The sequence below is a fragment of the Leptonotus elevatus genome, chromosome 8, assembly GCF_054856555.1.
Source record: "Leptonotus elevatus isolate MCC_2025b chromosome 8, RoL_Lele_1.0, whole genome shotgun sequence".
NCBI lineage: Eukaryota > Metazoa > Chordata > Actinopteri > Syngnathiformes > Syngnathidae > Leptonotus > Leptonotus elevatus.
In genome coordinates this window covers 9,150,699-9,177,408 of record NC_141246.1, presented here as the reverse complement: position 1 = coordinate 9,177,408, position 26,710 = coordinate 9,150,699, and the positions used below count along the sequence as shown (strand labels likewise).

The following is a 26,710-nucleotide window of genomic DNA, read 5'->3' as shown; positions in this document are numbered from 1 at the left end:
CAGTTGAGACGTCGTCAAGCATGTGCATATACGTCGAATGCCTCCCTACGTGAGCCGTGAAATGCACAAAAATGGAAGCGCGTGCAATGCGGAAAGTATGAAATGGCCTTAACATTGATTGCTTTTTGGAACTGTTCATAATTCCCCTCTACCTTGACTAAGATCCTAGCTTCAGCTGTAAATAAAAATAAAATAAATTAAAAACAAATTTTTATTTAAAAAAGCCCCAAATTATGGAATTATAGCCAGAAAGTTAAACATTAGTTTCATCTGTTTGTCTTTAACATGAATTTGAATCATTCTGAACACAGCCACATTCCAGTCATTAAAGGGTGTGTACACGCATGCATATTTACTTCTCATCTCGAGGGCAAAAAAACATTTCAGTTGAGTTGTACAGGTTATAGATCACTTTAATGACGTAAAATTATTATTTGGAAATTATTTACCGATGCATATACTAAGTGCCAATACAACTAGTACTTTTGATACATAAAATTTGTATTAATAAACCAGTCACAATAATTTTAAAGAAAGACCTATGTATCCTAATATTGTTTTTCCTTAAAATTGCATGAAATTAATAGCAATGTTCTATTTGTTCCCCATTTCTTCACAAAATACAAATTTTGTATAAAACACCCAATAAAATGAACTAAAGTAAATAAATAAAATGAAACAAATAGTCCAGTAGCCAGAAAAGTCCAAAATCAAATGTGTTTGTCCAACTTTATTTAATCAATACTGTTATCTGCCGCCATTGCGAGTACCCCATACTTCGAAATTAGGATAGAATCGGCCCGATACCGATACCTGCTACCGGTACTCGCCCATCCCAAATTTTGTATATGACAAAAACCTGGCATTTGAACAATGTTGTCGACTTTTTATATCCTCTGTACTTCCTTGACACTAATTGCTACTTTCCTATTAGCTTTTTTGTGTGTTTTCTGAGAATTTTTAGGAGTTTGTAAAATGTAAAAATAAAAACATAAAAGGGACCACTGGAAATATGGTCAGAGCCGTAGTATAATGGTCTAAAACAGGGATGACCTTGTCTTATACCATCATAGAAAGAACACAAAAAATATGCACAAAAAAATTGACCTTTTTTTTTTCATTGAATAGCCAAGGACAAGTTCCACAGGGGAAAAATCATGAAGAGGTGAATTTATAAAGAGCAAACTGCACACAGGCAGCGGGGTGTTCACTGTATTGATAAACTGTAGTTCAAGGCTAAATCTGTGTCTTTTCAGCTGTGAGAGATGGGACATCAAGTCAGTGCGAAGTACCAAAAGACCCCCGTTACCCGGAGTGTCCTGGAAAAGTGGATGTAAGTCTCACTCTCATTTCATTGGGATTTTGACAGTTAGTCGAAATTACTCTGTCAACTGTTAATAATCCCTTCCATTTTCCTCGATGGAATTCGGTGTCCCTCCCTTAATGGTATTTGTTTAGTTTTTAACTAGGGATGAAGAGTGATTAAAAGGTTTAACGGAGATTATCTCAGCATTGTCTGGCCGTCACCGTAATCCACATGTCCTGCAGGCCTCGTACCGGTTACACATCAGTTCTCACATGAATTCATATTGAATCAACGTCCCGGCAAGGCAGGTCGAGCCCAGCAGGAGAAATGTGGAGCACCAGTCACGATCACACTTATCACATGTATCATTTGCTCAAAGGGTTTTTGAAATCCACTCCTAAAACCGTGGACTTAATTCACACGTTTGCCGACAATATGTTCATCTGTTTGTTGGCGTTTGTGTTGGAGGGATTTGCAGGCTTCAATGGGCTTAAAAAAAAATCAATCAATTTTGCAGCTGCAGCAGTTTCTAAGTATATTGTTGATAAAAATGTATTGTTTGACGGCTCATTGTATTTCAGATCGATTGCATGTCGCTGTGAATCAAGCACTTTTCACAAGGCCACTCCTAAAGTCATTTTTACATAAAAAAAAAAATCATTTGGATTGTTTGTTTTGTAATGTTTTTAATTTCTTGAGATGGTGAATTTGGGGTTTTCATTAGCTACAAAAATAATGATGGTACTGTGTTTTTCTGTGTGTGTGCGAACCCATATGTGTCTCCAAAATACTTAAAAGTGTTTTGTTTGCTGATGACACGACTCTCTATTGCTCTGGAGAAAATCTGAAACAGCTTCTGATTGTGGTGGGAAATGAATTAAAAGCATTAAAAAAAATGTGTTTGACGGCAACAAATGATCTCTAAATTAAAATCTTCGTTTTTGGCACGAGATAGATCAAGCACAAAGTCACATTTAGAGTAGATTCTAATGAAATGAAAATCAATTTCTTGGTGTAGTTATCGATGAAAGATTAAGCTGCCAGTCCCACATAGACAATGTTAAAAACAAAAAGTGTCCAAAATTATAGGGAACTTTTACAAAACAAATACAAGTTTTTTATTTTTTTATTTGAGCTAATGAAATAAAATAAGTTAAACACAATATTCTATTTCATTTAGATGCACCGAACCACTAACCTTTGAAAAGTGCCAGACTTAGTTAGCATTATACATTTTGTTCTTGTCACTTTAGCTGTATTTTATTGAGCAGTCTAAGACGTGAGACAACCGTAGCACTTTTCCTACGTCTCAAGAAAGCTGCATTTCCTGTCATATAGTTATCATTAACTTTTTGCGATGACTGGCACCATTTTGTAGCGACAACCGTGGCATTTAAAAATTTTTTTTTAAAAAATACGCAAACAAGCAACACAAGGTCAAGGTATTGATAATTAAATGCTCACTGCATCAAATAAGCTATCTATCTAGCTAGCTATTTACTACACCTTAAAAGCATTTTTAGATGCATATTTTCCCCCAAAAAATGTGTATCAAATTTGTAAGTATACCACTAAGTTAACATTATGCATATGTGACTTCAGTGGATGCGAGCACGCTGGACCTCTGACCCTTGCTACGCCTTCTACGGCGTCGACGGCTCCGACTGCTCCTTCCTCGTCTACCTGAGCGAAGTGGAGTGGTTCTGCCCCCCGCTGGCCTGGAGGAACCACAGCAGCCAACCCAGCCCCCAGCAGGTCCACCAGGCTAAGGGCACCAAGAGACCTGTGAGTATACCGTTTATTTATTTATTTATTTATTTATTTATATATTTATTTATTATGCAGATAAGTGGTATAAATCAGAGATTCTCAACTGTTGTCGTCTGGAGACTCTCATTTCCCGATTGTGACATAACATAACGATGCCTTCAGAAAAGCATCAAAGGCACTAGAAGACAGTATCTTCTATTAGCCATTGTATCCTGGCTCAAGGTTCACTACGCTCACGTTTTAATTTTAATGCAAGAGTCTAACTACTGTTTTGGGTCCGTGAGTAAATGATCTGTAGAAGCCGTTTGACTGTGAACTTCAATTAATGTAGTAAGTGAAGAATGTTGAAAGGAAAGGAGAAAAAAAAATAAGTTTGTTCAGACATGAATAAAACATTTTGCTATCTTAGATGTTGGCTCTTGTGTTAATCACTTCTTGTCACGTTATTTGCGTTAGTGATATTCTTGTCAGGGCTGCTGGCGTGTGACGAGAAATGGCCCTATAGATTAAAACACAAGTTAAATAGCCAGTCGTGTGTTTGGTCCATAGTCTCGCCCAATATTAATAACCTTGGCATGGTGATAACAAGTCCTTAACGAGGCGGCAAAGAATGAAAGTTGAGGTGTCATCAATCATGAAACTATAAACAAGAAGAGGGCAAACATGGCTTCCGCTCAGGAGCGTTTGAGCGGCCCGTCCCCATTACTTCACAGTGGTTCACTTTCATCTGACCCTATTCAAAGTCTACTAATTACACACGCCTCATCCATCCATCATCCACTCTATTTCTCCTCATTGCTGACTCAGGGGTCACGTGGCACGGTTCACCCTTGTCATTTTGCCTCTTATTGTGTACGGTGCAGACATATTCTTAATTGAAAGTGCGTATACACGACAGTGCTACGGCAAGTTGCGGTGAATGCTTGGAGGGTAACTTTTTGAATTTGAAACTTTTTGAGAATGAGAACTGGAAATTCATATCATGTCAAATTCACAGCAGACAGAGCATTAATTAGCTAATAAGATGATGGGTGTGTTGGTAAAAGTAACCATTGTGCAAATAGCAGTGTTCCAGTGCAGTTGTGAATATTTGAGATACTACTTTACAATTAACTATGGAATCAGTCATTCCAATTCCAGGACCAAAATTAGATCAAGTGCCGAAAAAAAGATTGTCAAATGAGTGCATTGATATATATAAGCCGCATGACAAAAATAATTACACGTATTAATAAAATCCAATAAAATACACGTTATAAATGCAAGAGAACCCCCCCGCCCCCCCCAAAAAAAACCTTACTGTGGAAACAGAACAAAGTAACACAGATGTAAAAATGCGACAACATAACATGCACAACAAATAATAAGGTCCAGAATCTTACAATAGTTTCATTTTTTTAACGCTATCCTGCTCACAAATCCACCAAAGTCTTCAATTTTAGTGTCCGAATGCCTTTTTCCATGACCAGGTCGACCACCTCCCACTTAAAGGCTGTTTTGTAGGCATTACATCCTGTTTTTTAACATTATGCGGGAGCTGCTCTGAATAGCAATCTGTATGCTTTAATGTGTGTGAATTTGTTTCAAAACATGAACAGTTGAGTACCCTTTGGCCGCGTTTCGGTGTGGCGGGCCGGAAAAAAAAAGTTTTAATAAAATAAACAAATTTGAAATTATGAACATTAAACCCAAATTGGGTGAGTGATAGTGAAGCTGAGAATTGATCCAGAAAATCTTCTGTTTATAATCCCAGTTTTTACGGAAGGTGTTTTTTTTTTTGTCAGAATCCAATTTCCACCTCATGTTGACTCCACTCTATTTTGCTCTCTATCATCCCTTCTTCCCAGGCTGCCTTCCGCACGGATCTGTCCATGCTCCTTGACCAGATTGGCGCAGGAAAGGAATCTCTGAGCTTCATGAAGCGTAGAATCCGTCGTCTCGCGGCGCAGTGGGCGACAGCTGCCAGCCGCCTCGACGCTAAGCTGGAGCGCCGGTGGAGGGACCAGAAGAAGGTAGAAAGCACGGCCACTGTGATCTGTCACTACATGTTCTTCAATAGCGGGAGCCGCTTTTTCACAGATACGGGGATGTCAATGACGGGAGAAAAAAAACATACCTAATCCAAGGTGAACAAATGTCCACAAGTTTCAGCGACTCGTGCCGAATACCTATGTGTGTCGCTAGACGTTTTCTCTTGACAGTTTTTATGGCACAGCAAACCCAAAATAAAATAAAATAACTGAGGGTAGAAAAAGTCTCAAATATTCCATATTAAGACTGTATAATAAAGCCATATATACTTCATTAGAATATTTACAGTAGTACTATTTGGTTCATATGCCCCAAATATTTACAATTTGTTGTTTGAGTGAAATGGAGCCAGGATATATGCCCCAAAGTTCATTTCAAGCAAGACCTTCACACACCTCACACGATCATTTCAGACAGAATGAAAAGGATTAGCTCGAGAGTTTGACTTTCCCTTTGGCATCAGATTTTCTAAAAAGTTAACAATGATGAAAGAAGCATCCAAGTAACCATTCTCACATTCTCAATTCACCATGTTAATAATAGAGTATGTCGTATCTGAGAGCGGCACCGCATTCTACAAATAGGCAGCGTTATAGCAGTTCTCTCTCTCTCTCAAAAAAAAAGAAAAAAGCCAATGACAGGTTGTCACCCATCATAGCTTCCTGACGTCTTGCAGTATGTCCCTGTCAGCTCAAATCAGATGTTGTTTTTGAAGTGAATAAATAACAAACAAAAAAAAAGCACTCAAGTGTTAAAATGATCTAATTTTGGCTGCATTACATATCACATGCCAGAGGCCTATTGTGCGGAGAGAAAGACTAAAAAGGACTCCAAGATAGATGAGCAATGAAATGAAAGGAGGTCACGAATGATGACGATGGCGATAATAGTGATGGTGATTGGGATTATGACGGAGGACGGCAAGCTGTGCTGGTGCCAGAGGAGGGGAAAAAAAGAGGACAAGAGGGATGGATGGTCACAAAGAAAGGTGCAGTAGAAAATGGATTAAGAACGGCTGAATGGAGCGAGTGAAGGGGGGGGGGGGTACTTGAGACTCTGTGCCTGCTGCCTTCATTAAAAACTACTTATTTGAAGGCTGACTTGATCCAAAGTTCAGGTTTAAAAATAAAATAAAATAAAAAAATCCCCAAAACTTTCTGAAAATACATTTTCAATTTAATGCCTCGCTATGCTGTGGATTGATGAGATTTTGCTCCAGAAAATGAAGATGAATGAGCACACTCGTGAGAAATCAGTTCGTGAACACATTTTGCATCTCTCTAAACTTCAATGGCTCCCTAAAGTTAGTTAACAAGTGTAGCCGTCGTTGCCTGCCACTGTGATTGATGTTTGCCTTTCTTGCAACGCTTTCTTTTGTCGCTCCCCATCATGGCTGCCCGAAGAGCCTAAATTGCCTTACAATGATCTCACAAGCAGATGTCACCGTGTTTGCGGCGGGTACGCTTTGCCGTCGCGGCCGCTTCGTCACGGTGATCGCAAGTGGAAGTGTGTTTGTGATCGGGGGGTGGCAGGGTGCAACAGCAGTTGCTAGTTTGATCCCGGGGGCTTTTCTATGGAATCTGTTTTGCTGCTTCTCGCCTAAACCTTAAAGAGATACTGCTGGTCTAAAACACCATAGAAGCACACAGTGGATTTCTAAATATTAAAAATGTCTTCCATGAAATAGTATGAATGCATTCCCATCAGTTGCAACACGATACTGCTGATGGATAAGTGGAGTAAGGCAACCATTGGGTCGTACCATGTTATTGATTGGCAATCTCCGAAAAATTGATCCTTCCTGCGCACTCAAACTTTGACTTTCCCCATTAAGAGGAGTATTGCAGATAATGAAGGTGCAAATGAATTAATCCTTCCTCCAAGCGACGCCAAAAAGTACAAGGATGCTCTGTTGCAATTAAATTTGACCTGGAACTTCTCTCTTGTGATTAACTTCGGTTAACTTTTTATCGATGACATAAGCCACATCTTAAAGGAGAAGTCAACCTTAAACATTTCTTGGCAATAATATGTTATATGTGACCACACTAGGTTAAACATGACATTCTGATTAATATTCAATTTGTGGAATATGAGTTATGCAGCAAAATCCAGCCGTTTTTTTTTCCATCTCAGGGGGGGCGGCCATTTCGCCTTTTGCTGTTGACTGAAGATGACCTCACGGTTGCTCAGGGCTCAGGCAACAACCAATCACAGCTTACTTGTTTTCTGAAGCTGAGTTGTGATTGGTTGTTACCTGAGACCTGAGCAATTGTGATGTGATTTTCACTCAACAGCAAGTGACAAAATGGTCGCCTTCTGATACTGATAAACAATGCTGGATTGTGCCGCTTAACTCACATTCCACTCATGCAATATTAACCAAAATGCCGTATTTAGACTAGCAGGGCTACATGCAACAAACTATTGTCAAGATTCTTTGATACACATAGAGTCCTTCCATTTATTTCATCCGGATTTCTATCCATGTACAGCTTAAAAATATTGCCGCATCAGAAACCGTTAGCACTGTTAAGATTATTAAAAATATTTAAAGTTGAGTTTGTTGTTGGCCTTCTTTTGACAATGAGCATTGTAATGCCTCCCCTCGCTGTCACCATGTTTATCAAAACAGGATACTGGGGAAAATCTGGATTCAGAAAAGTATAGTCCTCTTTGTGGAGAATTGCTCAAAGATTTTTCTCAGTACAATCGACGCATGCATGTACAGAAAGTATTGACAGTGCTTCACTTAAAAAAAACAAAAAAACAATTGTTACAGCCTAATTCCGACATTGATTACATTAGTTTTTTCCTCCAAATCACATAATCACAATGTGAAAATTGTTTTTCATATGTTTGCAAATGTATTTCAAAATGAAAAACCAAGAAATGATATTGTAGACGGAATTACAATCAGTAAAAAAAAGAAAAAGAAAAAAAATGTTGTACCTCTAACGCGGTAGCAAATTTTTATGTAAAATGTGTTTCAAAAATATGCATATTGGATTGTCTTATTAAGATAAACAAGCCTAGATATTTTACATATTCTTTTAAAAAATGTTCTTTCCTCTGTTTTAAAATGTGAAATGTGGCGTAACAGCACAAAAGTGCTAAATGAACAAAGGCTGAGATGCATACAGAAAGTATCTGTCTATGCGGGGGTGGATTTACTGCATCAAACTGTGAAAAGTGTCTGGGAAGTCACTTTTAGATGCACAGAATGGAGACGTTAATAAAAGCCAGGGTCAACTTGCAGAATGTTATAGAGCGGGTATTTTCAATGCAAAATTTCTTGTTTTCATTGCTTTAATTCAGGACGTCGCAGAATCCATTCGAGGCTTTAATGAAATGAATACACGACAGAAACGAGCCTGATTGCACAAACCACTTGCAGTGTGTCTGCTATGACTTTCGTGTTCTTTTATCAAGTGACTTTTAAAGCATCTTTGGAAGCTGAAGTGTCTTTAAGAGTCTGGTCTTTAGAGACCTGCCTGACTTCAGACTGATCTCGTTTAATGCACGTTGTGTGGAAGAATACGTTTCCAGGTGGAAATGAAGGGATTAATAAAAGTCAAATCTTTGGAGGCTTTTGCCAAGGAATGGGAAATGAAACGTTTGCTCCTATATTATAGTTCTAATAGACGGTGCCTCCATTTAAATGTGGCTATGTCAACACCATACCTCAAATAGATATATGGGACGCTATCTGTTAATATCAGGAGAAGTCACCAAAATGATGGAACACGAGTCACCCGTAAGACTTTTCCATCCTTCGATAATATAATAATAACGTAGACAATTCTTGCTCAAATGATCCAGGTTGACGAATCACATATACTTGATATTGAGAAGTGGCCAAGATTTTCCAGACTGAAGGAAGATGAGAGAAGGTGAATTTAAGGGTGAGGTGGTACTGTTTGACAGTGCCAGCTTGTGTTGCCACCTGTGCATTTCCATCAAACTGACCTTCAACGAGGGTCCCCAAACAAACACACACACACACACACCATTATTAGTTTAGTAAGCGGACCAGGCCTGTGCAATAACTGCATTTATTCTAATTCCACGCATTTTAGTCAAGCTATTACTACATATGCTGTGCTCTGTAAAATCACCCGTCAAAGTTTTGCGGTATATTAGAAAAGTCCTTACTTCATGTTGTGCTCGTTTATCACAGAAAACGAAATGATTTGATAAGTAGGACAAGTGATTGTTGAGGAATGTGAACATGTTTAAAAAGACTGAAAATATCAGTGGGATTGTGTTGTTTTATACCTTCTTTTTTTTTCCTTCCCCACTCTGCTCAGCGGCTTTGGCAGGTTTTGTGTTTGATCCTCATGAGACACTGGCAGCTCATGCCTCAAAGGTAGCGAGTCCAACACGCACACAATAATCCAAATCAATGATGGATTTAAGTTATTTTTAAGACTCAAGATTTGATTCCGATTGTCCAGTGAGCAAATATACAAGCAATCCTTAAATTGAGGTCTTAGAAACCGTAAAACGACCACACACACACATTTAAAAGAGGAGTAACATTTCCATGTTTTTATGCGAGGAACTTCTTCCCCACTTTTTGTGCCGTACCGCTTCACCGCGTGAAAAGTAACGGCGCTGCTGCCACGGGTTGTCACTCTTGCCATCTGCCACCATAACTGTAATTAAATTTCACTTATCCTTTTTTTTATGAAGCAACAGCTAATAGAGCCGGCCTATTAAATCCGGGGATTTTTCCACGCCAGCTGGCCTCTCGGCGGAGCTTGACAACTGCTGCTTGCGCGCGCACACACACACGCATGCACACTATTGTCCAATATTTCGGACATATTTGGTGCATGTTTACAACATGAGCTAGAAGTTGGGTCGTTTTTAGTACAGTGAGGTTGAAAAAAAAATGAACATTCAATTTCAACTGTGCATCTTCTTTCGAACCTTAGGGGGATCTCCTAACACCAGATGTAATTTTCTTTAAACATCTATAAATTAATTCAAAAAATCTGTAAACATATTTATGCAGCCTTAAATAAATCAACTTGCCGTGCTTGCCAGCATGTAATCAGAATTATTTCGTAAAGCAAGGCTCGGACCTGGCCCAGTCCAATCCAGTCTGAAAAGCAACATGTTGCTTCGTTCTTGCTGGGATGTGATGATTATACAGGCATGGGAAAAAAAGTGATCATTTTTTAGTCGGCTTGCGGATGCACTGAACTTGGTTGTCTAATTAAGTATGGAAGGTTATTCTCTGGGAATTGCCAAAATGTGAAATTCAAATTTTTAGAATCCCCCAAAGTCATTAAAACGGCATCGTAACTTGGTGCAACAATGATATCAATACTTAATTAATAACAATATATTTTTATTCATTCTGCAATTTAAATGAATGGTTGAAGGTCAAGAGTTTACAAATGATCACAAAGGTTGCAAATGAGGCATGATTAATATTCTGAAAGTGATATTGTAATGGGCAAAATTGCATTTAAACATTTTAATTAGCTATGATTTAACTATTGAGAAACGTGCACTCTTTTCTAACAATGTTGGGGGTTGTGTATATTCAAACATTGAACAGTGTTCACTTCAATTATTACATTAGCGAATATCACGGTTATAATCAGGTTTACATAAAACTGTACATTGTCAGTATGGAGTTATCCACATTCATTTGAGTGAAAATGCAGAATTAAGTGCACGATGTGGGATCCTTCACCTCGTCGACCCGAATCAGACAAGACTGTGCGTCTGTGCCTTCTCGCAGATCCTGATCCACGTGGGGTTTCTAACAGAGGAGTCTGGCGACGTTTTCAGCCCCAAGGTGCTCAAAGGGGGTCCTCTCGGGGAAATGGTCCAGTGGGCCGATATCCTCACCACACTCCACGTTCTGGGACACAACCTCAAGATTTCCATGTCTGTCAAGGAGCTTCAGAGGTGAGTCGCCGAGAACATGTGGCACCTGTATTGCTGGACTTTAAGTTCAATTAAGTTTTATTGTTATGGAGCCATTTACCAGACTCTGTTGCATTGGGATAGTGATAAAGAAGAGGGAGAGATGGGATAGAGCAGTGATCCCAAACCGGGGCGCCGTGGAACACGAGTGTTATGAGGGGCGCCAAGGGAAATTATCCAATTTCAATTCAATATATAATATCTATATACGGTACGTTGAGGGTTTCATATGCTTCTAACTGGAGACTGTTTTCATCTTACTATTTCCTTAAGAGTCACATTTTTTTTTAATAAGTTGACTCAGATTTATTATTTTTTTATATTGTAGCCACGTGTCTGACGTTTGCAACAAAACAAATTGCATGAAAAACAGCTTTAAAAATTCAGCGATCTTTTCAAGTGTGCTCGTGCCTAAGTCCCAGTAGAAATATATGAAGCTTCTTGTTCACACAAATTGTGGCATATGAAAATATCCGAAATCAATGAAACCCGTGATCTTTTTTTTTCTCTTCCCATTTGTGCACAAAATCGGAACTCGGATTCAGTTTTTTCATTTAGCTTTTTGGAATGAATATTGGGGAAACAAGTCAGTATTTATTTTTGTATTTTTTTAAATTATTATTATTTATTTATTTTTTCAACAAATGATACCAGATTGGGGTGGTTAATGAACTGCAGCTTAGTACCCACCATATATGGCCTTGGATTGCTTGATGGGAACATCGCCCCTACCAACATGGCCGCCACGTACTCACATCTCTGGAAAACGTGTACCAGTTGCTAACTACTATTAAAAAAAAAAAGGTGTTTTGAGTGGACTGCGCTCTCGTTTGTGACTGTTGAATCCGGAGTCCGTTGTTTCCGGGTCTGTTAAATTTATTTCCCGCTGTATAAATACAATTAAAATTCTGTACATTTGATTCTTACAACAAAAAAAAAATCTCTTGCATTCCACAAGAGAGATCTTGTGTTCTCGTGCTACTCTTTTCACACTTTGAATAGAGAGGGACTGCAGCACTAAACACTATTAATGGTATTAGTACTACTGAATTAATCATCGCAGATGTAAAAGAGTTTCTGTTTTTGGCTGCACCACTGGAAGCACAGATGAAAAAGGAAAAGGAGCCAACAGATGTTGGAGCCGTTTCGTTGTCTGCGGCGCAGGAAGTCGTCGGTCCCGCTGTATATAAATCACAGTGAACGGCATGCATTTAACTTAGCAGAGCTGCACAACTGCCGTGTTCAAGATGACCTACAATGACAGCTGCGACAAGCAATCATTGACGTTTTACAATCCTCCCGTCATCGGCGTTGTCTTACGGACGCCACTCCGTGTGTTGGATGTGCTCTGATCGCGAGCGCATCCCCGCTTCCGGCAAAGATTAGTCAACGGTATCCTCTTGTTGATTTATTCGTCGCAATATTGATCCACATCGAAGTCCGCCGTGTCTTGTCAGCGCGCGTCTTTCTGTGTGCCCTGCGTCAGCACGCTTGCGCGTTCCTGCTGACGTTTTCAACTTTTTGTGCCAACATGCACGGAGGTTGACGGATGGATGTAAATATACCTTGTTGGGGGGGGGACAAAATCCCTGCGGCTTGGCTGTGTACGTTCTATTCCAAATCTGTTTTCCGGCCCTAAATGTCATCAATCACCCGGCTTGTCGAGCCGCTCGCATCCTGATGATGGATGACGGATGTGCAGCGGTTCCATTCCCGATTTGTAATTTGGAACAGGCGCAAAAGAGGGCGATTCGCACATTGTGCTTTGGCATCCTTTGTTCAGCCTCCATCGCTTCAATAGTCTTTGTCTTCCTGCCACTATCGATTCTCGCAATGGCACTGGTATGAAGTTAAGATCAATATAATGACGTCCGGAGGGACCACACACGCTTGTTGTCTGACTTAGAGCCTTGCAAATTACACCGGAAGCACAGTATTTATTCCCCGAGCCTTGTCTTGCTCTCCGTGGACAATTTGTAGGCAGCAGACTCTCAAGATGACACGGATGTTTGAATTCACACTTGAAATGAACGCACGATCTACACAATCTCCTTGTGTGTGTGTGTTGTGGTCATTTGGAAGTGTGTCTTCGCCGCCCACAGCATGCACTCAAGAACCATTATTTTGCTATGATGTGTACAGTGCTGATATTTATTTACAGTTTGTGAGTCAAACCAACTTGGCTGTTGACTTTTTTTTTTTATTTTGGGATTGATGCGCCATGCCCAGTGTCGTGAAATGCTGTGAAGAGTGCACTGTGTGCGTGTAATTGGCCACTAAGGGGGTGATTAGCGAGACCGTGCCCCGGCCCCGTAGGGCTATCAGGTGGTTGCACCTTATACATTATGCACTGACAACACGCAGACATCTGCTACACTTTCAAAGAAAAACACAATCCTGCTGGATTTTTTGATAGTGATAGCAGAGGGATAAATATTCGGCTTTTTTTTTTTAGTTAAGAGGATTCAGGACTTGTGAGAGACTTAAGTTGCTATTTTTTGAGACTTGCAACTCGACTTGGACTCACCCACTAAAGACTCAAGGCTTAACTTGAAATCTTCTTACGAGCCTTGTAAGTTGCCCCTCTCTCGTTCCTTACCTTTCCGCGCACCTGAGCAATGTCCAATGTTAATGACGTAGAGTTGACAAATGCAACAACACACAAACAAGTCCAACTCTTGGACTTGACTTTGACTTGGAAACTAAAGACTTGGACTTGACTGGAAACTTGCTCCCATGGCAGGATTACACAAACATTGCACAATTGATTTAGAACTTTGTGGCAAAGTGGCACATAACTCAACCAAGAACCGCTTGAAGTCCGTGTAATGTGAAAATCAACTCTTGTGGTTTTGACACGAAAAATCCGTCATTGTTTCTGTTCCCAAAACACGGTGGGCGTGTCCGCTGAGTGCGCTGAAACCGCGCGCCGCATAACTGTCATCTGTCAATCAAATACCACATTGCACAACAACTGGTGACTTGATCATATCTGAAGCCCGTATCCCACTGAGGGTCGAACGGTTGCGACTGTTAGCGAATGGTGATTTCTCGTCAGGGTTCTTTCAGGGTCACATACGCTCGCCGAACGTTCGCCAGACGTTTGCAAAACGTTTTAATGTTTTTTCTTGTCTCAAGGACATTTTTAACATGTTCGAAAGTGCGATTGTTTTTTTAGTTGACAATTAATTAATTGTGGTGTCGTAGCACAAGATAGGCCTTTTTTCCTGGGGACTTTGAATTGAATAACTAATGAATTGTGGGATTTGCAGCTGTCGACAATACCTTGTTTATTGATTCATATACATTTCTAAAGCTTTAAATTAAAATTTCTGTAAAACAGCTGCCTCGTCGGGCCTCAGTCTTGCTCTTGACATGGTTTCTCATCACCTTGGTTTGGTCCTTGACTAGGCCTCATGTGACCATGGTCTTGGTCTGAACTTGGACTTGATCTGGCCTCATCTACTTTTTAAACACAGTCTCATTTTGACTTGGTCTTCGACTTGTTCTTGACACAGCTGCGTTACCTTGGTTTTGAATTGGTCTCTAATCCTCAAAGACTTGGCCTTTGCAATAAGCCTCAGTTTTAGGGATCTTTACTAGAGAGCATGTTAGCATTGTTGTACTTTCTACTAATTATGATGTCCCTTGTGTATAAAGCATTACAGACCATAACCAAGCTACATAATGACTAGAAAACCTTAATGCTGCATCCCGGTGTTAAATCATGCACTATATTTCTTTAATAGGTTTATCTCATTCTCACGTCTCCTTTTTTTTTTTTTTTAAAGAGCTCAGTATCGTCCATTCGGTAATGTCATCATCATTGCTCTTTTTTTTCTTTTTTTTTATATATATATATATATATATATTTTTTTTTTATTATTATTTTTTTTTTTTGTATGTGGGTGAGTATGTGTATGTCTCACGTCTCCTTATTGTAAAAGTGGCTGGATGAGAAGAAAATGCATATGCGCAAATCTGTATAGGAAAAGGCAGCGAAAAGCAAGGTGCTGTGTTGGCATCCTTTGTATTTAAATGTGCAAATAATGCATCTTTGTGTCGGACAATCACTTGTACCCGTGTTATGCTTTTTTGGACCATCCTTCATTACCCTCCGGAGAGGATTGCACTTGCTCCTTTTAACTAACGTGGACATCGCTGGACTTTTTTTTTTCTTTTCTTTTTTTGCGTTGTCACCTTTTTGTGCTGAATGCGCGTTCCTAACAATGCGGGCACACACAGAGTAAACGTGATGGAAATGGAGCTGCTGCAAATTAGATTTCATAGGCGCCCTTAGATGGATTGGTGCAAAGGCGAGGGGAGACAGCGCTACACCTGCTCTATATCATACTCCAGCTGCTCCAGTTCCCGGACAAACGGACTCAGGTGTGGACGGTGTGCTAGCTCGTGTGTTTTGTTTTTTTGCTGACAAAATCATGTGGTTCCCTCATCACTTTTTTTTTTATACGTTCAGTGCACTCCCATAAGCACTGCTTAAAATGGCCGTTTCAATCTTTTTTGTGTGATTGTTTTTGGAAGTAACAATGTTTTCACGTACAAAAAAATGTCTACAAAAGCCTGTTAGAACATCTGAAATTGATTTGGGGTTCATTGGAGGCACTCTAAATGGTGGGGATTCATAAAGTACTGCACTTGTGTATGTATCTTTAAAAAACGTTGATCGAATTGATCAACTTACATCGTCACTGTGCCACAGAGGATTAGAGGCACCTTGTCATTCCCTTTTCATCAAACATTTGTGTTGCTTCTTGCACATGGTGTTTTTTCAATATATTTGCAGGAGCTTCCATCATCTCCACCGCACTTTTCAAACCTCGACCCCCACCTCCTACTGTTCTGGCTCTTTTGTTTCTTTGGAACTGGTTTGGCCAATTGTTTCCCTTCAAGCTCCAATCAATGTGCTTGTTAACAACTTCCCCAATTTTCACAGCTTTTCATCACCTAAAGTCTCGCCTGAAACATTTTTTTTTAGACTGTATCCAATACCTCGGCAATGTATTAAAGGATCTGCATCTATATTGTCATTTTTATATATTTTTTTTCCCATACCATCCCAACATGACGACGGTGAATTGACATACATGCACTGTCAACACTAAAAATGAACACTAAGATCATTACTGGACTGTTAGCTCAGTCAAGTCAAGTCAACTTTATTTATATAGCGCTTTCAAACACAAAGTAAGATAGATGTAAGTCTTTCGACCAGACGATCCGGGATCGAGTCTTAGTTTTGTATTTTTGTTTTGTTTTTGCTATTTAACATGGCCGATAAAGGTCGCTAAACTACAATACGCAACACTTGGTCGTATTTTGGCGCATGGTAAAACGACCAATATGGCCGTTATTGTTGGAGAACTTGTTGTGCAATTAAGTTACAAAGACGACTCTTGGCGTTTTCCAGTTTTCACGATAGTAAATTAATAGATTGCCACGTCTATGAAATTGGTTGTAATTAAGACCCCATGATCTTGATCGGCGTCCCTCGGCCACACAGCCTCAAATTGGTTTACTCTAAGCGAACATGAAGGAAAGCCCCACACACTGCCACAGCAAATGAAGGGAAGACTCTGTACTGCATGCCTATAAGCTTCTATTTGTCATCATTCCCTTTCAGTCTTTTTTTTTTTTTTTTTGAGGATAAGAAGCAGTGGCCAAAAGTGCTCCAGTGTTGGAAAGGCTCCTGGGCCTGGGGACACATTAATGTGAGCGCCTGTAAAAACAACATTATCCATTCATCAGCCTCCTTTGCTGTTTTAGCTTTATTTGTTATGAGATGTTCCCTGGAGAAGACGGAAGAGGAGATGATTAAAAACAACAGGATCGAGACGTGCAGGCGGACGTAAGTGTAATCGCATGGACGGATGTTTTACGTTAAGAAGGGATAAACCCATAGGCCTCGTTTTGTACGACAGTATTTGCATTTTATAGCGTTTCCATGATGAGCATCCCCGACGCATTACACTGGAGCCATCCCACCTTTCGTTGGGTATTTGTGTGGGTAGAGCGTCATGTCTTGGAATCAACATTCTTCATTTCATTGAAGCCGTTTCGGAGCAATTTTTCGATATCAAGTGTATTGAAAAAAAATTGCTCAAACAGCTTCCCGTGTTGGTATAGACAACCACAAGGATGCCTTTCTCCTAATTACAAGCCACCGTCTCTTCCAAAGGATTCTGAAGCACTTATTTTACTCCAACCAGCCGCCAGGTCAATTTAGCTGAAAAATTGTGCTCCGTTCCCTCAGTCGATTGCAGCTTTAACATGCTTGATAGTCTGCAACACACATCAATATAGAGTAGCTTCTTGTAAGTGCCTGTCATGCGTGTGTGTGTGTGTGTGGGGGGGGGGGGGTTTAACTCACTCGACTTGACTCGCTGATGAGTGTTTTTTCCTCCACATGCTTTAGTACACTCGCACTTCATCCGCCTGCTCCATCATTTAACAGCTTTCATCTCTTCACGAGGGTTTGTGGCAGCTTGCGGAGTGAATTCATATCGTACAGTATCTAAGACTATGATACGCTAAAGTGTCTATCATCCATCCTCAAATAGGCGACCCCGCTCTAATAGGCGCCATGCCTCAATTATGACTGTCGTCGGGAGTGTGGGCCAGTTGACGGAAAGAAGAAGAGAAAAAAAAACGTCCCCCAATTCCACATTTAATAGATGTCAGGAAGTAGATACTTTGGATTTTTTTTTTTCCAAATTGAGGCCTCATCCACCTTCAAATAAACACCTCACCCCCTATTAGGCGCCCCCATTTTTCACCTCAGGAAAACATAAGTGGGGTAAGAGGTGCCCATGTTTCCAAATGAAGGCCTCCACTCAAATAGAAGCAATCTTGAAATAAACACCTTTCCCAGATACACTCCCAGAAATATTTCAAGCCTAACTTAAGCTTTATGGGAGTTTTTTTACATGACAAATTCCCATTGATTTTATTTTCTAGATCATTTTTACACAAACCTAACAAATAAACCTTATATGATACATATAGTCTATTTATTTGTATTTGAAATGCATAATCCTAAGGTTTATGTATTTAGTATTAATGAAGTATAATTACTCTAAATTAATAATAATAATGAGAGTATTTATTAAAATTACATAAAGTATATTGTTTGAACTGCATAATGTTCAGGTTACTCTGTACCTATACACAATAAATATACTGCTATATGAAAAACGCTTCTGTCCATTTGTTTTCCCATTTTTTTATATTTTTATGTTGTTGGGATGAAACTGAATGCAGACATCCTAAACGGTAAAAAAAAAGAAGTTATTATACTTTTGTTAATACAAAATACATATAAACCTGAGGATTATGCAATTAAAATAAATAGCTTTATCATATATGTTTTTTTATAGGTTTATGTTTAAAAAAAAAAAGAACAAAAATCTTAAGTTAGGCTTGAAATATTTCCGTGAGTGTACAAGCTTCCACCCTCCCTCAAGAAATATTTAATTGCGTTATTATAGCAGTGTTTCCAAATGAAGGCCTCCTCTTTAAAAAACCCTACCACACAAAATAAATGCCTTTCCTCAAATCGATTCCTCGTTTTATATCACGGGGCCACTTGCTCCAATTACCTCTTCGAGAGTCAGATTTTAAAATTAAATACATAATTAAAAAGACCTCCCCTCAAATAAATGGCACCTTTAAATACTGTGTATATCTGGCCCAAAATAAACACAAAAAGTCAGGAAATTTGTGTTTGATTTTCTTGTTGTTGCAACGATGCTCCTTGGCAATAAATGAAAGTGAGGAACATGCATTTGTGTGAGGAGTAATGGAGAAATATAGAAACCTGTTGACTGCAAATCTGGAGAAGACAGCCGGCGGGTCCTAAGTGCTGACAGGGTGAGGGAACGGACTCCTTCTGACATCCCCCAGTTACAGTTTGGAGATGACACGAGTACTCACTCCAAACAGTAACACAATTTGGTTTTTCGGAAAAAACATCTTAAAGTTTCCCTGTTGCAGATCAGGGGAAATATTTTCCCCTCAAGAAAATATCAAATATTATCGTGGCGCCGCTAGCTAGCTGTAATTACATTTTCCAAGCGAGTGTATGTGTGAGGTGAATGGGGACTGTGCTGAAAAGACGCCAGCCAGTGTAAGGAAAATGAGAAACAACATACAAATGGCCAACTTGAACAGCAAAGGCTACATTTGATGTCAAGCGCTTTGTCGTCGTCGTGTATGTACGTTTTCTCTCATCTTTGAATAGCTTCCTCACTCCTGCTTTTGTCTGTTATCATGAACACTTTTGGTTCAGTCGTCTACTCCTGCCTGCTCATTTTCTTCTCCTTTTTTTTTTTTGTTTTCCCTCCATTGACCTTTCAAGTTTCCTTTTTCATCCCGCTTTCCGCCCCCATCGCCCTTGCATTTCGCATCTCTTAACGTCGCCCCCTCTGCACCGTAGCTCTCCATCTGACAATTTTATTATCTCTGACAGGAGTGTTTATTTTATTTCATCCCCCCCCCCCCCCACCCTCTTTCATCTCAGATTCATCCCCTCCACTGCCGCTCTCGCTCTTTCCTGAATTGTTTTTCATGATGCCTCCAGGCTGCCTGATCCACGGGTACCTGCCTCGCTTGATAACTGGGGCCTGTCAGCAGGGGTGCTCTGTCTGTCTGTCTGTCTGTCTGTCCGCCTGCGCGCGTGCATGCGTTTGTGTGTTTCAATTAAAAGAAACGTTGCCATGCGTACAGATTGCTATCCCTTTGGTGTAATCAGAGGTGCATGTGGAAATGGATGATTACACGCATGTATGAGTGTTAGATTATGCTCACGACTGGGGATGAGTGTGTGCGTGTGTGCGTGTGTGTGTGTTGTGACTATTACAGATTCAGTGTCGCAATAGGAGGGTGTTGATTTGACATCATTTACTTTTTTCAGGCAGTGGTTGTTCCAGCTATCTCTGCCAACATGCACACATCACTTAGGCCGACATTTTGTGAAATTACACATCAAATGCAATTCATGACACAAAGCAGCGGTCGCTTCCATTTGAAAATAATGACAGTGTTCTTCAACCAAATTCGCAGTTGATGGTTTCTGGTGGATTCGGCTCCTTGTCAGCAACTTGTGCATAAAGTTCCAAAACTTTGCAGGTCAAATTAAGTGCACCTGTAAAGGTTGGAGTGCACTTTAAGTTTACCCAGACATTTTTACCTGAAAGGAAAATATCACTTCACTTTTTTGTGAGTCATGTAAAATTCATAGTTAAATAAAAATACAAAAGTGCATCCTGCTGGTTATGGATGTCCTACTTGTGCAGAAGGTGACATTTTGTTATCACTAAAGTAGACATAAGATGGCGGCGGCAAATTGAATGCATTCAAGCTGTATGTTTTACCTTCTAATCTATTTCTCAACTTGTGATCAAATAGCCCAGAAATGAGCCCTGCGGTCTAATAATGAAGCATATTAGGGGGGAAAAAATATATATATATTGGTCAGCCACAATCAATGTAGACCTCGTTATGGCTCATTTGGTGCCTTACAAAATGGCTCCTGAAGAGATCCATATTGGATAGCCATGTGCTGCTCCATCACCAGGAAGAAAGTACAGTACACACACATGTACACGTTAAAATGACAACACTTGAACGCTGCCTTCAGCCTCCAGCACATCACTTCTTCTTTTTTTTTCAATTGTTGGGGAGGAAGAAAGTTTCCTTGGGGTGCACAAGGCTCTGCAAAGTAATTGGAAATAAATTGCCATATATATATATTTTTTAAATTAGCCAATTATTAAAATGAACCAATTACTCCTCCAACCTTTACTTTGGGACAATTAAGAGCTCTCTGATTGGTAACTTTATATCACATACTGTGAATCTGACAATTCTGCATCACTTTGGGTAAAACAAAAGACGTATTATTAAAGTGGGCATGTGGATAGCTGACGTTAGGATGATGAGGGGGTCTGAAAAATTCGTCCTCTGTTTGACATCAACATTCACAGCACGCGCTTGTGCACTGTACCGTCACAGCGAGCCATCAAAAGAGTTGCATTGTTGTTTCCTTCCACACTTGACTGGCTGACAGAAACACAAATATTTACCTGCTGTATAACAAAAGCCAATGTTTCGTAATATATCCCCTTTAAAGATGAATTGAGGTAAAGGTTAATTAAGGTCAAGGTTAATTGATTGCTCGTCACAAACGCAGAGAGGAAGAAGCCATTCAGCAATTTGAACCGACGGCACAATGCTCTTGAATGACGGCCGACTCGCGTTTGGTGCCATTTCTTCACCTGCCACTTTTACTGAGTGCTTGTTGACCACGGTAGCCTGGAGACCTTAAGAACCTGGATAATTGGCCTCCTCTGTGGCCCAGCATGGAGCTTGACTTGTGCCTGCCAGAAATGCCACCCTGAGTGTGTGTTTGTCAAATCTCAGTCTAGCGTTTGGACGAGACAGAATTTAGCACATTTTACAGACGGCTGATATGCATAATTGCCGTGTGCAGGTTTGTCATTCATCCAAGTGTGGGTGTGTATGTGGGTGTGTGGTGGGGGGGGGGGGGGGGGGGGTTCTCGACATGCCACAAAAAAAAAAGCAAAGTGTGTTTGTGTCATTTTTTGCCATTAAATTAAATGGAAATGCTATTTATTGATTCCAGAATAAAAAATTAAAAAAAATGTTTTACTATGATATAAACTTACACTATATTGTACTTTGTTGAAAAAAAATACCGTAATTACATAATTAAACATAATCTAAAAGAATTTAACAGAAAAGTTGCCAAAAGAGTTATACTGTATATGAGTTGATGTGTTAGCATTAGCATTAAGCTAGCAGACCCAAAGCTCTGTGCTTGTTTTAAATACACATGTCATTTTAATTTGACAGTCATCGTCAAATAGTGGCATTAAGCATCTTGAAGCCTCTTTTTTGAAGAAGTTTTCATTATTTGCCAAAGTACTGAGTTGAGTCAAGTTCACTGCCACCATACAGTGCTTGTATCGCAAGTTTGCGCTCGCAAGTCAAAGCGAAATGAGCGAACGACAACGCCTATAAGTCGGGGCACTCTTGTCTCACGGCATCACTGTATATACGCTTCCATCACTGTGTGGACAACTTCACCAAGCAAACTTCAATGTCATCAAATTATCACGAGCTAACAGTGCTAATGCTAATCTGTGACTCCACTAAACCTTGCTTGCCTTTTGGCATTGAAATGGCAGCAGTGGTGTTGCACCCATGGGGAATGTGTGTGTTTCTGCATGGTAGTGGTTATGACGGTGCTTGAAAGTGGCTCTGGATATTAACCCAGTGTCGCTGATCATGTCATGGGCGGGGAAATTCTTGTGGGGGGGGGCCTATTATGTAAATTTGCTCACTCAGTCACATTCTCAGAATTTATTTTCGCACTTGATCCCTCCAGAAACCCCACTATTTTTTATACAAGCAATTAAAAAAAAAAAAAATTTCCATATTCTGTATTAGTGGAATCACGTGCGAGCAAAATATTTGGTCCAATTCCAAATGGAACGTTGAAATGTCGAGGTTCGACTGTATGGCGTAATGTGTTTGGACATCATCCCCTGGCCTTGAACAAAGTACGAAAGGCTTGTTTACTTTCCGCCAGGCTCTTAACAAAGAGCAAATGGAAAAAGAGTTGTGGTTTATTTTGCACACTACTCACCTTAAGACAGGTATTCAATGCGATTTCATCAGCTTCGGTGCTCACCAACAAATAGAAGAACAGACTGCCAATGAAGAGCAAAGAAATAAGAAGGCGTTTGTGTGCCGTTTCTCATTCTACTCTTGATTTCTTTTCTTATATTATTCCTGTGTTATCTTTCATGGGTACACACTTTTGTATGTACTAATGAGGTGCCCCGAAAGTGGTATACTCGATATGCAATAGGATGCACGAGTCCACCTTGCCCGTTTACACGCAGCCGATCCATCCGGTGTGAATTTATGTAGCGTTGATGCCATGTTTTGTAACGAGAGGCGAGTCAGCAGCAGCTGTGTTTGTATACGCACAAACACAGACGGGCGACAACGCATCCGTGGCGCTTCCCGCCATTGGTTGACCATCTGCTGCTGCTCGCGAGGTACCACCCAGCCGGGTCCTCGTCAATACTCTCTTTTCATCTTGTTTGTTTGTGTTATGTTATGCCAAAGGCCGGTGCCCTCCCGGCTTTGCTTTGATTGAACCGAAAGCTCCACGCTGCCTCAAAGGGAAAAAACATGCTTTCATACCTTTCACGAAAGTTTTATTTTGCAGGCTGCTTAGGAACTTCGCAGGTGAAACTGTGCACGTTGTGTGCAAGGCAATTAACACCTTAACATTAACACCGCAACACACTTTTGACCCTTTTTGACTGTATAGCTACCCGGCTTAGCTAGGTTCTGCTCTTTACACATGGATTCTCAGTTTTTTGACATTTTGGAGGTTGTGAAATGTGTCATGTAGCAATTATAGAAACCAGAAATTAAAAGTAAAGTAAAAGCCTGCGCCTGTGCATCGGTCATCATCCAAAGCAGTTCAGAATCAATATTTACCTACTAGAGTTGCTCTTACTAACCAATCAGAGGATGGAAAAATGCTGATGTAATTTCCTGAGATGAATATGACATCTGATTGGTTAACGAAGCAGTCCCAGCATTTGAGGTCCAGATTTAGATTAACACGGGAGAAAGTCTCCCATCCACATATATGTACTGGAAGCGACATATTCAGTTGGTCTCCTCGGCAGCAGCCAATCAGCAGGGCCGTGACCCGAAGGCAATTAGCCAATCACCTGCCTTGTCAAATATTCCACTAGTGGTAAATCTACATACGACAGGAACTTTGGGCTTCTAGCCATCTCTACGGGAAGATTTTATTTTGTCACACATTCTCGCTCTCGTGCCAGCCTCAATTGTTCTGATGCCGCAATTGTGCTCCGTTCACCCAAAATGCACCAAACGGCAAAAAGCAGTAGCCCTCGTGTAATAATGCTTTTCTGTTGTCAGCAATCTGAGGGAAAGCAACACATGCCTGTAAGGCAGTAAGATGCGATAATTGGATTATCAAGATGTCGGATTTATGTAAAGCAAATAAGCGTATACAGCAAACATGATTACAGCACACAGTTGTAATAATGAACTCTTGTATGTTTGGTTGTCATTTCATATTTGATTACGAGTCGTCATCTCCCTTTTGTAAGAATGTGTTTTGTGTTTTGCAGCTTCCTGGGCGTGCCCCCCGGCAGAGGCAGTTGCCCGCTGACTGGCCCTCTGCCTTTTGACCTCATCTATACGGACTACCACGGCCTGCAGCAGATGAAGCAGCACATGGGGCTCTCGCTCAAGAGACACAAGTTAGTTCCTCCGCTACCTTAAATCTTCTTTTAAACAGAAATGAATGGGAATGTTGATAATCCAATCCAGCTTCTGATACTTGAAAGCCATGTATTTTTTTTTTTTTAGGTGCTCCTTTCAACTCCGGATTTCCTTGCGTCTGGGCTTTATTTTTTTATTGGCCCAAATTTATCGGTGCCATAGATTTCTTTTCTTTTTCTCAGTGTGTTTGTTTTCCACTAACACTTCCAATTCCATCACTTCATACCTCATTTTGCACTTGCTATGCTCTCCCCAAATGTTTGTCAACTCGCTAACCAACACTGTATGATATCTGTTAGGGAGCACACAATTTAGCAGCCGCTATTTGGGGTTCTCGTAAATCAGGTCTTAAAACGATTCTGTCATCGAAGCTATTCTTAGACTAGTTTTGTTGTTTGAATGTTCTTAGGGTCAACTAAGGGAAGTTTTAAGCAGCAGCAAGAAGACATGACATAGCATGCCTGACAAAAACAATATCCTTAAGATTCTCATGTGTGTGTGCGCGTGTGTGATGCTCGCACGTGCGCCTAACAGCTTTTGGCATTCCCACAGAGGTGGAACATCCTGGAAAGTAGGCCACAACAGCCACGAGACCACCGGAGCAAAATCCTTTCAGTAATACAGTCTTCATCATGTTTCTTTACTATGATTGTAGCAATTGACATTTGTTCTTTTGTGGCGAGTGCGCTCAGCAAAGTAGAGGCATGCTATCTGACTACAAGGCCAAATGCCAAAAGTAGAACAAAGCTATTTACAAACGAATATGAGAAGTGAAGGTGGGGATGTGACAATGGAGCCCAAAAACAAAAACAAAAAAACAAAGTCGTCAGCTGGGACATGTCTGGTAGCAAACAACACACAGCCATGACATGTATTTTTAAAATCCAATTATAAGCATTACAGAGGACAGTCTTTTTTTCTCCCCCCCTAAACACAACACGTTTTGCTGTTTCTTTTTTTCTCACACACACACACACACACACACACACACCCAGTCGCACTTAGAAAATAGCACATTTCCCCCAGACTATATGTCAGCGCACAGCAGCAGTCTGAATCTAATTGCTTGCTGAGGACAGCAGTCCTACGTTAGTGTTTGGAGTCCTGATTTGTGCTTCCTCTAACCTCATGTGACAATTAGTTTGGAAGAGAAGGATGTGTAGCACTCCATCGGACCCAGATCTATTGGAACTTTATTTTGGCAAATTATTTCCAGTGAACCACTGCTCCATCGCGGTTCACCTTTTTGCTATATTGTAAATGTTTAAAAGATCATTTTTTGGGGGTTGGTAGTTACGTGCCTTCTGTGTAGTATCACGTTGTGCCGGAATATGTCGGGCGACACTGAGGTCTAGTGTTATAGAGGAAGAAATAGCAGTGGAGGTCCCCAACTAAACTCATTCTCACAGAGTCGTTATAAGCCTGTGTGAGTTTGTAGCAGTAGCAGTCAGTGCTAATCTTTGTTAGCTTGTCTATGTTGCGTATTGACATCAAGCTAGCAGACTTTACGACTTTACATGCCTGTGTGTAAGTTTGTAGCAGTAGCAGTCAATGCTAATCTCTGTTAGCTTGTGTATGTTGCGTATTGACATCAAGCTAGCAGACTGGATATTGTATGGTTTGGTTGAGCATTCTGCGTTTTGAATAAACAATGTTTTATGGGTCAGTGGTGTCCCTACTGTTGCTGCTCTGCGTAGGTTAAAGTAGCAGTCGATGCTAATCTCTGTTAGCTCGTCTACATTTCACATTGACATCAAGCTAGCAGACTTTCAATATTGTATAGTTTAGTTGCGCATTTTGCGTTTTACATAAACAATGTTTAAATCTCTCGTTTTATGGGTCATTTGGGAGGCTGTCCAGGAGTGCTTGCGGGGTATTTAACTTTTTTCTGCTTGACATGCGTCCGGTGTATTGCCCAGCGGAAGTGGATGCCGGGGTCTGTTCAACAAACATTCCCCACCAAGTACCATGTTTAGAAAGTTGAACATAAAAATAATGCAACATTTCCATCCTTTTGGTGAACTTCTTTTCTGGCTTTGAAAAAAAAGAATGTAACATTTTCATCGTAAAATCAACTTACAGGAGAGAAACTGAAATTAAAGTATTGACGGTACTACACTAATATCGATCAATATTTAAAATGCCAATGTTGCTATTGATATTTGGATCAATCAGCCTCCAAGCCGTGCTTCAGCATCAATCTGTATTACTGCAGGAAGTCTCCTTTTATGTTTAGCGTTCCCATTTGCGCTGTTTCCTTAGCAGCGGGCATTTGAACTG

At 40.3% G+C, this 26,710-nt stretch overlaps 1 protein-coding gene across 1 annotated transcript in view; it reads left to right on the top strand.

The window, feature by feature from the left end:
* The window catches only part of LOC147169644 (alpha-1,6-mannosylglycoprotein 6-beta-N-acetylglucosaminyltransferase B-like), a 79,175-nt gene that overhangs the window by 40,068 nt on the left and 12,397 nt on the right, over positions 1-26,710 (top strand). Inside the window, exons 5-9 of the mRNA XM_086082990.1 lie at positions 1,257-1,333; positions 2,909-3,091; positions 4,924-5,088; positions 10,866-11,035; positions 24,277-24,408. Coding sequence (XP_085939116.1) covers positions 1,257-1,333; positions 2,909-3,091; positions 4,924-5,088; positions 10,866-11,035; positions 24,277-24,408 — 727 coding nt within the window. The remainder of the gene's footprint in view (positions 1-1,256; positions 1,334-2,908; positions 3,092-4,923; positions 5,089-10,865; positions 11,036-24,276; positions 24,409-26,710) is intronic.